This window comes from Symsagittifera roscoffensis, chromosome 8 (assembly GCF_963678635.1).
Source record: "Symsagittifera roscoffensis chromosome 8, txSymRosc1.1, whole genome shotgun sequence".
Classification (NCBI taxonomy): domain Eukaryota; kingdom Metazoa; phylum Xenacoelomorpha; order Acoela; family Convolutidae; genus Symsagittifera; species Symsagittifera roscoffensis.
The window spans coordinates 11682725-11696807 of NC_087069.1; the positions used below are offsets into that span (position 1 = coordinate 11682725).

At 34.1% G+C, this 14083-nt stretch overlaps 1 protein-coding gene across 1 annotated transcript in view; it reads left to right on the forward strand.

Moving 5' to 3' along the window:
- Nucleotides 1-4252: 4252 nt before the first annotated feature.
- LOC134853044 (uncharacterized) overlaps nt 4253-14083 on the forward strand; it is a 39491-nt gene continuing 29660 nt past the window's right edge. Inside the window, exons 1-2 of the mRNA XM_063868971.1 lie at nt 4253-4588; nt 10107-10263. Of these exons, the coding sequence (XP_063725041.1) occupies nt 4564-4588; nt 10107-10263 (182 nt within the window). The 5' untranslated portion in view covers nt 4253-4563. The remainder of the gene's footprint in view (nt 4589-10106; nt 10264-14083) is intronic.

The following is a 14083-nucleotide window of genomic DNA, read 5'->3' on the forward strand; positions in this document are numbered from 1 at the left end:
CTGGCAGTTTCTGTGCGAAACATTTTGCACAACGCATCGAAAAATTTTTTTCGATGGGATAAACTGTTGAGAGTTCAATAAAATGGGAAAAAATTAGAATCAGAGTTTCACAAAATAGCAAAATGTCTGAGCCAAACAAATAACTTTGGACCTTGCCATTCCTCTGGATTCTAAGACGGGAACAAAAATTACATCTTATGTATCTTTATAATTTCAATGTTTTCCCATTCCTAAATCTACCTCAACAAACACAGTCATAGACTTTCTCCAAGACTACATTTTTATTTCGCATGGCATTCTAACTTCTATTTGCGTAGATCAGGCCTGTTTTTTGTTTTACTAGTGATTTTTTGAAAATTTCTTAAGACTCTGATGCTCCTAAAATAATAATCGGTACAGTAGTTGATCCCCATTCCAACGGATTAGTCAAAAAACTTGTTCTTATTGAAATATTTAAATAATTGGCAATGGCTCAAGAACTTCAAAATATACGTTAGAAGACGTTATCTCAAAATTATACGAAAACTTCGATTTTCATTTCAATCAAAAACTTAATGTTCGGAAAATGAAATTCACGTCAATAGAAAACCCGATACCATTTGGAGACAACCTGCGTCTTTTAAATTGTGCGATAGAATTTCAGACAAAGGGAAGTCATTTCTAAGCAAGGAACGCACTCTAGACTGCAATTCAGATGAGAGAGTTGAGGTTGACTAGAAGTACACTGTGATGCCTGAGAACCAAAAAATTTCTCTGTGTAAATGGATATGAATCCAACTACCCTTCTCCCTCAAAACCCTCCTCGTCAAGGATACCACTTCAGAGTCCATTAAAGGTAACATCCTTCGGAAAACCAAAAAGAACATCAATGGAAAACTCCTTTAACAGGAAATTGAACCAGGCAGATAGTAGTTAATGCTTTTAAATCTACAATGCTTCTAAATCATCTGACGTAAAAGTCATCAGAAAGTCGGATATCGCTTTCACAAAATCCAACTCAACTCATTTTTGATCTTTCAGAGGAAACGCTTCTATATTCCTTCATCACATTTGAAGCCCATCACTTACTTTTGTTTCCGTTTATCCTAACTGTTCATAATTTTTAAGGCCAATGCCCATTTTTCCGGATACATATTTTAACTTAACGTAGCTTGACGTAACCTCAAACTTAATACTTCATCAGAAAAGAGCTCATCTACTGAAACTAGAGATAAGACTAATTTGGTCTTTTTCTTAACAACGGTTTATTTGTGACAGTTTTTGATATACAATTCATGAAAAATAAAAAAAGACAATAAAATGAAATTTGAACGTAAACCATTTAGTACTATATGCCAAGTTTTAATTTTAGACTCAGAATTTTTGTTTTCACAGTAGTTCAAAGTAAAAGTTATATATCAAGAAAAAAAACCAAAAGTTAATAGACAAAAATTAAAGTTTGCGTCGAATGAATGTTTTTCGAGACAAACGGAAGTATTCGTAGAACCAGTTTTAATCAACGTCTTTCATTTTTGTAAGTGTTTGTGTTGTATCGCGTGTGATGCGAAGTTCCGCTACGTCTCTGTATAGAAAGCTTCTTATCCATACTCCGCCGGAGACGTAACGGAACTTCGCATCACATGGAATACATCAAAAAAATTAAAAGAAAATTAAGACTTTGAAAAAACTGGGTCTACGAATACTTTCGGTTGTCTCGAAAAAATTCATTTGAGGAAAACATACCGCAAAACATTTGCATAGTAAATTAGCAACGGAACAATAGTTAACAAAGATGACAATCTTTGAGCAGGCACCGATTGAGCGGACAAAAAAGTTTTTGAATAACATTATTTTTATAAATTAAAAAATATATATTTCTTGCAAATGTAGTGAAAATAGCTCGCAGCACAGAAAAGATCCGTGATTTGGCAACTAAGACAACAAAAATTGAGCATACAAAAGAAAAGCAGAATATTCAAAGTTACCGGAAAAATTTTCCAAAGTCATACATACTGAAAAAAGGTTCGACCGGGGCTCGAAACCAAAAACGTAGGATGCAAAGGCGACCACAATACCTCTATGCCAAGTGGGAAAGAGTCTGGAAAATTTTAAAATTCAAAATTGAAGCAAGTAAGAAACACAATTAAGTTTTGTAAGAAAAGTTGTCTACGGGACAAAAAAGAACTAGTTCCCGATTGCAAGACACTTGCTATAGCAAGTGTACAAAGAGGGGGAAAGTGATACCGAGACAATGGGCATTAAGTGGAAACTAAATGAAAGGAGCCACCCGGGTTGACGTTCATAGAAGGAAAATGCTAATCATAGAGTTTCATATATGAAGTCTATGGAAAAAATGCTTATCATAGAAAATTCATACAAAATTTAAAAAGCGTTTTAAAAGTTTTTAATGAACATTTTTGGTCTAATTGCCTCTTTTGAAGCTTTCTGGTCATCCAAAAAATAATTTGAAATTTTTAATAAAAAATGCTTGTCATACAATTTTCATGTACGAAAATTATAAAATATTCATTTTGTCATAGAATTTTTTTTTCTTCAAAAATCACCAAAAACCGTGTCTGGGTAACTTTAAATAGATTTAAATAAGTGTATCTATGATAGAGGGCATATTGACAATCAGAAACATAATTTTAATTTCGGTCAGAAAAATGCTTGTCAAAAACTTTTCATATATGAAAAATGTATGATATGCATTTTTTCATAAACAAAAATAAAAACTTGAGGTAAAAATTTTTTTAGTCCTTTTTTTGGCTGCAAATTTGCTTTTGTGCTAAAATATAACTTTCACGAAAAAAAAATTGCAGGCAAAATTTGACATTTTTGAGTTTATAACGCAGTCCAGGATGAGTTTCTCACCCAAAAAACCCAAAAATTACATGAAAATGTTTTTTAAACACGATTATTATCTTTTGTTTCATTTGCTAAAATAAAAATAAGTTTGTAAAAAAACAGGCCTTTTTTTCTCAACCATCATAATTTTCAAGCTAACAATTATCAAGCCTTATTCAAAAAGTTACTTTTTTGGTATTTATTTCCATGTGAAAATATTAAAATTAACCTTTATGGCTGAAACCACCAAATGCAGTTCATCTGCGTGGTAACTGCCACTTACACTCTGGCTTTTCTCATGACAAAAACTCCTTGGTTAATGTTTTGGTGGAAACACGAAATTTCGAAACAAAATTTTTTAAAATTTTTATTTATGGAAAAAATCCTTATCATACAATTTCATAGTATGGAAAAAATGCTTATCATATATTTTCATTTATGGAAAAAATGCTTATTTTGCTATTTTCATACACATACTTTCGCTCTATGAAACTGTATGAAAGAGTAAGCATTTTTTTCATATATGAAAAATGTATGATAACCATTTTTTGTCAACCCGGGCAGCCAACGGAAAGGGCAGACGTTTAATCCCAAAAATCAAAACAAATTGTTCGTATCTAAAATTTCAAGTTGATTTCAATACTTGAATAGGAATATGTACAAGCCTGGATAAAATTAAGTACACGCGCTTAGATATTGTATCTTTTTGGGTTTGTATTCATATATTTCAACTTCAGGTAAAAAATTGTCATCGTCCCAATGACATTGGTGATGTTAACCAATTTACACAATTTGATTAACATTTCCTGTATTAAAAGTTCTACCACAATAAATTTCAAGCTGAGGCAGAAAATTAAAAAACTCAAAAAATAAATATGTCAGCCCGTGTATTTAATTATATCAAGGCTTGTACATACTATTAATAAAGTCCTTGAGTTTGTCTGACGACCTGCTCCTCAATCAATTGTTGGCCTCCAAACTGTTTGGAGATACGTGTAAAAAAAGTGCAGATTATTTGAGCTTTTCAATGCTACAATCGTATTTAATTTGACATTTGGATACGTTACGGTTCTTACATCTTTATAAAATGTCATTTGTTTCTAATTTTTTCCCTGACATGATTTTCTAATATGCAGTTTTTTAGGCAATTCGTTTCTCTCCATGATAAAACATTTGTCACAGGGATAATTTTTTTTACAAGGATCGTTTTCACGATATGTGTGTTTCGCTCTGATGTTTGTTTTACTTGTTTTTTTTCCTCAGTGAAGACCAAGAAGTCATATGATAGTTCAACAATATCACCAAAGCGTTTTACTTAACTTTTATATTACCAATGGTATCAAGAAAAGAGAAAACGTTTTAACTTGAAACAAAATACACGTTAAGTTTTTGAGCTGCTATGAGCTAGATCACTTGATTACCCACTTATCAGCACTGTACAAAGACTTGGCAAAACAAATGCTTGCAAAAATATATGCTAGACTTTCTGTAGCAAGTGCTGGTCCGAATATTTAAGAGTAGCTCGACCTTTAAAAGCTGTGATTTGTCAAAAAAAATCAACTACATTTACTTTTATTAGAGAATTCTAAACTTATATGAACTTAACGACTTTTGCTCGAAAAAAAAAAACAAAACAAAATAGAAGTTTCACATAACTTACCAAAATTGGATAAACACTCGTAAACGAAGATAGTTGAAGCAAAAAAAAACTTTTTACAAGCAACTTGCTCCATTAAAATGGCTGCTATTATCCGTGGCACAGGTAAACATCATTTTATTTTCATTTGATCAAAATTGATCAGCAGTATGTTGTTTTTTATACGACTGATTAAGATCCTAGTAGGATTTTTCTACAAGAAATTATAGGTACTATAAAAGATAATTTCTGACGACGTTAACTTAATGACAAAAAAGTTTTCATCAGCGATCAGGGGCGGATCTAGGATTTTCTCGAGGGGGGGGGGGGTAGCGGATTTTCAAAAAAAAATTCAAAAATTTTGTCGAAATTTTTTTAGTTCGACCAAATTGATTTTCTGAGCTCTCCCAAAGCACTAAAAGACCCTGTTGTGGCCGAAACTTCTGCGCCGCAGGCAAAATTTTGAAGAAACAGGCCAAAAGAGGCATTTTTAGGCACTTTTGGTAAATTTTTACCAAAAAATTGCCATTTTGCGGCGCGCGCTCCCCCCTGAAAATTAGTATTCCAACGCCAAATTAGTGTTCCAGAAGTCAAAGTACTTCTGGCCATTCCGTTTTGCAACTTGTCGAGTTTGAACGGAATTTTTTACTGCCGACTTTTATCCGATTTTAGTGATTCCCTTTGTGTTGTATTGCAAGCGGTGTGGAGCTCCCCTTCGCCTCTGTAAAGAAATTTGCTACTTGCATTAGATTTTTGTGTATTACTTCAATTTCCAGGTCGTTTCCATTGCATTGTACATGCAAGAACGTTAAATCTTTAGTGACTCTTTTTTTTCATTAATCAGGGTCTTTCTCACTTGTGTTCGGTTACGAATATAACCCAAAAACTTCGAGAATGACTAAAAAAAATTTAAAAACGATTTTTTTTGGTTTAAGGAATAATACAATTTTAAAATACAAAAAAATACTAGACGTTGACTTTTCATGCAACTTTCTGTTCTTATGGATATGCATGAAAAGTGAAGGACTAGCATTTTTCCAAATATGAAAAGTGTTTAATTATTGGTCAACCCGGGATGCTTCGGTCGCGGTTAACTTTCCGTTGGCTGCGCCGGTCTCGGATGGGCTAAATGATTTTGTGATCTAAATTAGCTTTTCCTACAGCTGAATTTTGCATTTGCGCAATCACTGCACGCACTCAAGGCAAAAAAATCTATACGACAGAAGCTATTAAAAGTGTATTTCTTCAATAATAGAAGAAAATCGCACGATCAATTGAACATAACATAAGAGTTATGTTCAATTGATCGTGCGATTTTATTCTATTATTGAAGAAATACACTTTTAACAGCTTCTGTCGTATAGATTTTTTTGCCTTGAGTGCGTGCAGTGATTGCGCAAATGCAAAACTCAGCTGTAGGAAAAGCTAATTTAGATCACAAAATCATTTAGCCCATCCGAGACCGGCGCAGCCAACGGAAAGTTAACCGCGACCGAAGCATCTCGGGTTGACCAATAATTAAACACTTTTCATATTTGGAAAAATGCTAGTCCTTCACTTTTCATGCATATCCATAAGAACAGAAAGTTGCATGAAAAGTCAACGATTAGTAATTTTTTGTAATTTAAAATTGTATTATTCCACAAACCAAAAAAAAAAAACGTTTTTAAAATTTTTAAAGTCACTTTCGAAGTTTTTGGGTTATATTCGTAACCGAACACAAGTGAGAAAGACCCTGATTAATGAAAAAGAGAGTCACTAAAGATTTAACATTCTTGCATGTACAATGCAATGGAAACGACCTGAAAATCGAAGTAATACACAAAAATCTAATGCAAGTAGCAAACTTCTTTACAGAGGCGAAGGGGAGCTCCACACCGCTTGCAATACAACACAAACTTAAAAAACTAAGTGGACCCAAGTTTTGTAGGTTTCGATAAAAAAATAATGAGAGCCATCTAAAACTTTCGTATGTCTCGATAAAAGATAACAAGGGCATAGCTAAAATTGGAGGTTGGTGTTTGATTACTTTGTTTTACTGATGTGTGATGAAATGTGCAATTTCAAAAATTGGCTGCCCAAAATCATACCTGTTTCTCTACTAAAAGGAAAGTGGAGGTCAAAAGCTAATGACAAATTGCACTTGAAATCTTCCTAACGACATAACCTTTTTTCTTACAAAAAACTAAGGAGACGCGTCTTCTACATGAAAATTTTTCACAAATGCTTCAATCAATTGAACCCTAGAGTAGTTTGTAAGAAAAGTCATTAAGTTTCTAAATATCTATTTTCTGCAACAAGAATGTCGTAGCAGCTAGAAGGTTTCCAAAACCGGGTTTCTCGATTGACTTAAGAATTGGCGGGGTAGTTTTCCAAAAAAAAAGAAAACGTTTCCAACAAACAGTCAAAAAATCTAAAATTTCACTTGTCCGAGAATCATAGCTTTAATCGTGAAAAGGTTTTGGGCGTAGCCACTCATACAAAAAAGATTCACACAAAAAAGGCATTTCGATTGAACCGAAAACTCAGATTACAGAGGGTATTTCAGATTCGAAAAGAAGTCAATTATCTTCAAAAAACGGTAAAAAAAAACAATTGTCTTTCCGAGTGCCGAAAATACTGTGTTAGAACTAGAGTTTCATGTAACCTCGTATATCCCATCCTAATTCCCCAGAGTACTTCGCTACGAAGGTGTTGTTTATGCAAATGATGCAGCGTGGAAAGCTTCTCATTTTTCACCTGGTTGTTGCCTCCAATCAAATGGCTTTTACGTATGGTATGTCACGCTTTTCACATTTTAAAACGCGTCTTTTTCCATTTCGACAATGTGCTTGGTTTCCATTTTTTGGATTTCAACATGTAAGTTTTTATGCATTTACTTCTTCTTGACTTTAGTCTCTAAGGCTAAAAAACAATCTTGAGACAAGTCGTTTCTGATCTGTCGTTTCGGAACTGTCGTTTCTGAACTGTAACTACATGGAAGTTGCAACTTTTTGAATTCAAAAGGCAAATGAACGACATTTTGAGAATTATAAGTTTCAAGGCGTAATCTAATGAACGACATTTTGAGAAGTATAAGTTTCAAGGCGTAATCTAACCGGCATAAAAGTACTAACTTTAGAGGTGACTCAGTTGTGGAAGCATCCTTGCAAAAAACAAAAGAAACTTCGAATTTATGAGCTAAATATAGTTTTTTGGGAAGCTAATGAACTTAACTTACATTTCTTTCAGCCAAAAAAGACAGATAACGAATTTCAAAGAAATACTTGGTGCGGCGTCAAAAAACGATCATAACTGTTTTGACGGCATTAAGGGCAAAACTTGCGGAAGCTTAAACTAGAAAGTTAAACAAAATTTTCATGCAACATGACTGTCAATAAGAATTCTGTGCATAGATTGGCACAATAGTTTTCCATGAAAAATTGCCGGAATAGTTCTTTTGTTGCCTCATCCGTGCAAAATTATTCATGAGCTGTTTTCTTTCGCCGGACCAGATAGCTTTTTCACTTTTCTTATCTGTCAATGTTTGGTGCTAAAAACGTAAGTCTAGTTCATTAGTTTCCTTAGTTTCCCAAAGATCTAATTTTAGTTCCTAAACTCAAATTCCTTATGTTGTTTGCGAGGGTGTTTCCACAGCTAGAACACCTGTAAAAACAGTTTTCTCAATTTTTTTCTTGAGAAAAACTAGAACACCTGTAAAAAACTAGAACACTTGTAAATAACTTTTTCTCAAATAAAATATCTTAAATTGCAAAAACTTTTTTCCTGCATATGTCACAATTTCAATCTTAAACGGCAAAAAACGTGAAAACAATTTTCGTTCATTTGTTTTTTTTTGAATCCGTAAAGTTGCTTCAATGTAGAGAAGGTGCATTAAAAGTAGAGAAGGTTACTTGGACTGCTGCTTTTTTTGTTCCGGCCATTGAAAAGGTGGAGGAACTTTGTATTCGGACGTGTTTTAGTTATTTTTTCTTTTTTTTTGTTTTCCTCGCAAAATCAGGTACCACAAACAATCATCGGAATGGGTCGAGTGATATATAATAATAAAAGCTTTTCCAGTTGTGATTCGAACGATACTAAAAAATTTGAAAATTACTCCCCATATCGAGAAAAACCGATTTGAAATTTTTGAGTTTTTGTCTCATTTTCTCAGCGAGTGAAGCGAGCGAGCACTCTTATTTTAAATGCTTAAAAGCTTACAATAGGTTAAGTGAAACCGTAAAAGTTTAGTTTACTTTGAGTATTTTAGCCCTTTTTGGAGTCAAAGTTATCAAAAACTCAAAAAACTGCAAAACTTGAGAAAAAAAAATTTCTCGTTTTCGAGTAACGTTTCTAAAGAAATTATTTTTCACTTTGCTTATTTTATTATGAGCGTCGAATGAACCTAATATCCAGTTTTTGCTCAGCTCCTTTTATTACACCACGCCGAAAAAAAAACGACAATAATTTTAAAAAAGTTAAGACTATGGTTTTTTTTTTTTTTTTTTTAAGACTATGGTCGGTCGGAACATTCTGTGCCACTTGCACAGTAACCGACTATCCTTGTTCTTTTTTGTTTTTGTTGTCTGCTGCTCAGATTTCCAGAATGGTTTTTCTTTGTCCGTAGTTGTGTCAAAGTTTTTGGCAATTGGCAATGAGGAGTTATTGTAATTGTCGCTTGTTTTTTTTCCTTGAATTTCGAGGCAGCGTTGATTCCTATCCTAACATCGAGTTATTTGGCTGTATAACTTTTGCCATTTTCCGTAGTTTTTGAAAACTAACTGGGAAAAAACCAAATTATTTTTAAAACGGATTAATACGCCAAATCTAACAATTAATACTTCCTACTTTTTCTTGCTCAATAGCTATTTTCAATTTTATTCAAAAAGTTTTTTTCTACTTAAGTCAACCATAGAAAAACTTAAGACTATGGTTGTTTTTTTAAGACTATGGTCGGTCGGAACATTCTGTGCCACTTGCACAGTAACCGACTACCCTTGTTCTTTTTTATTTTTGTTGTCTGCTGCTCAGATTTCCAGAAGGGTTTTTCTTTGTCCGTAGTTGTGTCAAAGTTTTTGGCAATTGGAAATGAGGAGTTACTGTAATTGTCGCTTGTTTTCTTTCCTTGAGTTGCGAGGCAGCATTGATTCCTCTCCTATCGTCGAGTTATTTGGTTGTATGTTTTTTGCCATTTTCCGTAGTTTTTGAAAACTAGCTTGGAAAAAACCAAATTATTTTTAAAACGAGATAATCCGCCAAATCTAACAATTAATACTTCTCACTTTTTCTGGTTCACGAGCTATTTTAAATTTTATTCAAAAAGTTTTTTTTTACTTATCATGTACAGTTGTTTAGTTCAAACCAAATCCAGTTGTCTTCTTTAGCTTGGGAACTGAGTCCACTCAACTGATGTCAAACATTTCTTCGATTCTTAGTTGTTATAGACTTTGATGCTGTTTTGCAATTCTTAAACGGAGTTTGCAAGCTTAAGAGATCACAAACAACTATAAGTTTGCTGGCGTGACAAAAGTACTCATCATTGCAACATAACATTGCAACTTACCATTGCGACGTAGCATTGCAACAAAGTTTATTAAAGTCTTTATTTGAGAATAATTAGTAACTTCTAGATAAATGTTTTTGAAAAAGTAATGTTTTTTTTCAGGAATTCTGCAGCTTTTGATCATTGCGCTGGCCTCGAGTCTCAGCCTAGTTGCGGCTTATGTTGACGGCTGCGAGGATGACTGGGATTGCCAATATTGGTATGACGATGACGAGTATCAGTGCTGCATCAATGCAGATTGTCATAAATACTGCCTTTTGTTAGTAATTTATTCTTTTACTCTGGGATTTTTTCGGCGTTTTTTAGTGAATCAAATTATACTCCAAACCCATATGTACATTTACAGACAAAATTACATCAATGCAAGCTTCTTCCATAGCACAACAAACTTTGAGAGGGGTATAACTTTTTCAGCTTTGTATAAAGATATTTGTTTTCGTTTTATAGCCACAAAAGTGATTTCGTGAACTGCCTCATGCTCTAATCATTCTGTTTTGAATACAGTTTTTTTGACTGAATTGACATCGAGGGCTCTTGCTTGATTGTGAAAGAATTTCCACTTTCGTTTCCGCTTCCAAATGGGTTCTGCTTTCGTAATACATTCGCTGTAGCGTATCCCTTTTCTGGCAGTAATCTTGATTTCAATGTGTCACCCGCCGTGACACCTGGTCTGATACAATATTCTCACTGGATATCGCTTAATTTCATATTGGCAGGGAAAATATCACGTATGAGCTCTTTTTTGATGTCCTGCATCCAGACATAATTTCGCTGCCTGACCCCATAAACTAGGATAAAGATTAGATTGCTTAGGTCAGACGTTTACCTTCAAAACGGATACTACGCGTTTGTCATTTCCCACTTTCTAAAATTTTTTAAGTCCCATGTTTAAAACAACTAACAAAATAACAGCACGTTTTAGATCAAGTTTTGAGTTTTTAGTCTTAGTTCATTTTTATGTATTTGTTTTGGTTTCAGTATAGCCTGTTAATTAGTCTTGTTTATTTTTTGGTGATCATGTCGGGCAGGATGACACCCGGGTCGAGATCCCGCTCAAAAACCGCTCAAGATTTGAGCGGTTTGAGCGGTTTTCCAGCAAGATTTGAGCGGTTGGAGCGGTTTGGGCGGTGTGGGCGGTTTTTTGGAAAAACCGCTCAAACCGCTCAAATCTTGCTTAAAAAACCGCTCAAAAACCGCTCATTTCTTGCGGTGATTTTTGAACGGTTTTTCAAGCAAGATTTGAGCGGTTTTTGAGCGGTCTTCCCGGGTCGAGGTCCCAGACTCAACATTTCTCTTCTCTGCAAAACTCGAACGAACACGTTCATCCAGGGGCGACCAATATGTAGTAATTTTCCAAAAAGTGCCCAAAAACAGCAATAAAAATCCTGACAGCATATTTGTTGTGCATGTCTAAAACATTGAACATACTCAGTAGAACAAACACAGCGAATATTTAGCTTCCAGCAAGTCCGCATAGACTAACGGATAAGGCGTCTGACTTCGAATCAGAAGATTGCAGGTTCGAATCCCTCTGTGGTCGACTTTTTATTAGATAAACCGCTCAAAACCGTTCAAATCTTGCGCGGTTTTTGAGCGGTTTTTGAGCTGTTTTTTTAGACAAACCGTTCAAAAACCGCTCAAACCGCTCATTTTGAAGCAAGATTTTGAGCGTAATTGTCTAAAAAAACCGCTTAAACCGCTCAAATCTTGCTTCAAATTAGGTGAAAAATCTCGACTCGGGCAGTGTACCCGGGAATACTGGGATAAATTTGGATTTGGATGGTGACTTAAGCTCTCCTAGTGAAACTGGTACTGGTTCAAGTTCTACTGAGCTAATTCTGTGATAAAGCGGGCTTCCGAAAAATCTCGTTTGTTGTTTGCTTTTTTATTTGAAGTCCTCGTAGTGTGCCTTACCTCCAACCCGTAATTTCGCCTCATCTGTGATGTAAGCAACTTTAACTCTTTTCCCCTTGAATATATTTTAAAAAGGCAGTCCTAACTTACGATGCAAAACATTCTGGAGTACTCTAACCTTTTTCGGACAGTTTAATAGCTCGAATTCCAAATTAGGTTCTTTGGACGATTTGGAACCTGATCTAGACTACATTTTATGATTGGATAATTTAGATATTTTACCAATGTAAAGTATTTAATATTAACCAATCATGATCCATCTAACTAACAACCCACTTATTTGTAAGTGCTGAAGTTACTTGTAATTTCAGCACCAGAGAGATTTGAATTTAACTTAGAAATTAGTTGGACTCTCCCGAGCACTTCAGCAACCGCAATAAACCAGTATACCCTAGATCTATTGAGCCTAGCAGAGACTAGTTAAACAATCTGAGACTAGATAGTATAAGAGTAAGATTAGGATCGGTATTAGACTAAGAAGTTGCACGAATCTATCCGGCCGAAAATAAGATAGCGTGACGAGCAGACGGTGTACCCTATCCGAAATTACTCTATGAGTTAACCAACTCGGTCATAACTCATCTGGTGCGACCATAAGTCTCGAACAAGACCTTAATAGCTTAGAATTAACCAAAATAGATTAGAAATTAGACAAAAACATTTACAAAATGTTATACGACAATAATTTAATCGAAATGTCTCTACGACTCAATAGATCAGAGCCAATATTCCGAACCATAACAGAACTACCCGGAATTGGAAGAAGACCTCGAACCAGAGACGACATACGACAAAGTAGAAACTTGCCATATAGCTATATGATAGTTAGGCAAAAACCAGAACAAACTTTTATATTTAGAATACTACTAGCAATGAATTTAGATTTTCATTTGCAAACATAAAACCTTGAAGTTAATCTTCAAAATCATTTCAGGCGCTAAACCAAATTATTAATATACAATAACGATTGATAAAAAGATCTAAGATCGTTTTCCTAAAACTCTGCAGTAATATACAAAACATGTTTGAAAAATATTTATTGAAAAATAAAAAATAAAAATTAGTAGCATGACAATAAATGGTTAGTAATCATAAATCATCCTGTTGTTCCAGCTCCATCACCTAAAACATAACAGCAATCATAAACCCACTAATATCATCAAAACACTAAATCTTTCCTTTACACACATTTAAAATTTTATTAAAACTTAAATTCACTTAATTTTAAAACCAGATCATCAAGGCTTATCCTTGGATCTTAAATCATTTTCTACTTAATTAAATTTCAAATTTGATCATCAAGGCTTATCCTTGGACCCAACAGAACAACTTTGTTCTCCCCCACCCACTTAATTAGTGTCTAACGACCTCAAACGTCGATTCACTACCCAACCCTTTCTAAAGACCTAAGACTAATAGAAATTTTTAAACAAAACTAATCATTCAAATTAGGATAAACAGTGAAGAACTTCGGTTATTCATCCTTCACTTGACCCCCCCTCTTACCAGACCCAGGATAAATCTTAGACTTAGTAAGTTTAAAATAGTATCTAACGAACTACTCGCGTTCTAATTATACCTGAACCTTGTGGATCGATTTACTATTCTCCAACCCTTGAACACAATCACTACCCCTAAGTAAGATTAAGTAAGTTAACACCTTAACTTATACTAGCCACGAGAAAGTAAAAAATCATTCTTCGGAATCGATATACTTTTCTCTCCAACCCTGAACAAATAGACCCAGGTTAAGCTAACCAAAAAATCGTAAGAACTAACAGTTTAGGAAAATAGAAATCATTTAACAACCTTTTGCATCCGTCATCCTAAACCTTATGTCATTTAAAAACCTAGGAAATAAACAAACAATCGTTTTACACAATTGTGAAATAGATAACAAAAAATACGACCTTGTAATCACACCTCATACACAAACAGTTGGATACATTCGAACAAAACGACAAACACTAAAAAGAAAAATAATAACGAAACAAAGACAAATAACACGAAAAAGATTTTCAAAAAATCGAAACGCATTTTCAGAATCAGAAACCAACAGTTTAGACGAACTTTACAAACTAAAAGAATCAATAGATAAAAATTGCCCACTTCACGATCAATTATATTTTTCTGACTCAGAAACAACTTCAAATTCATCAAAAAGA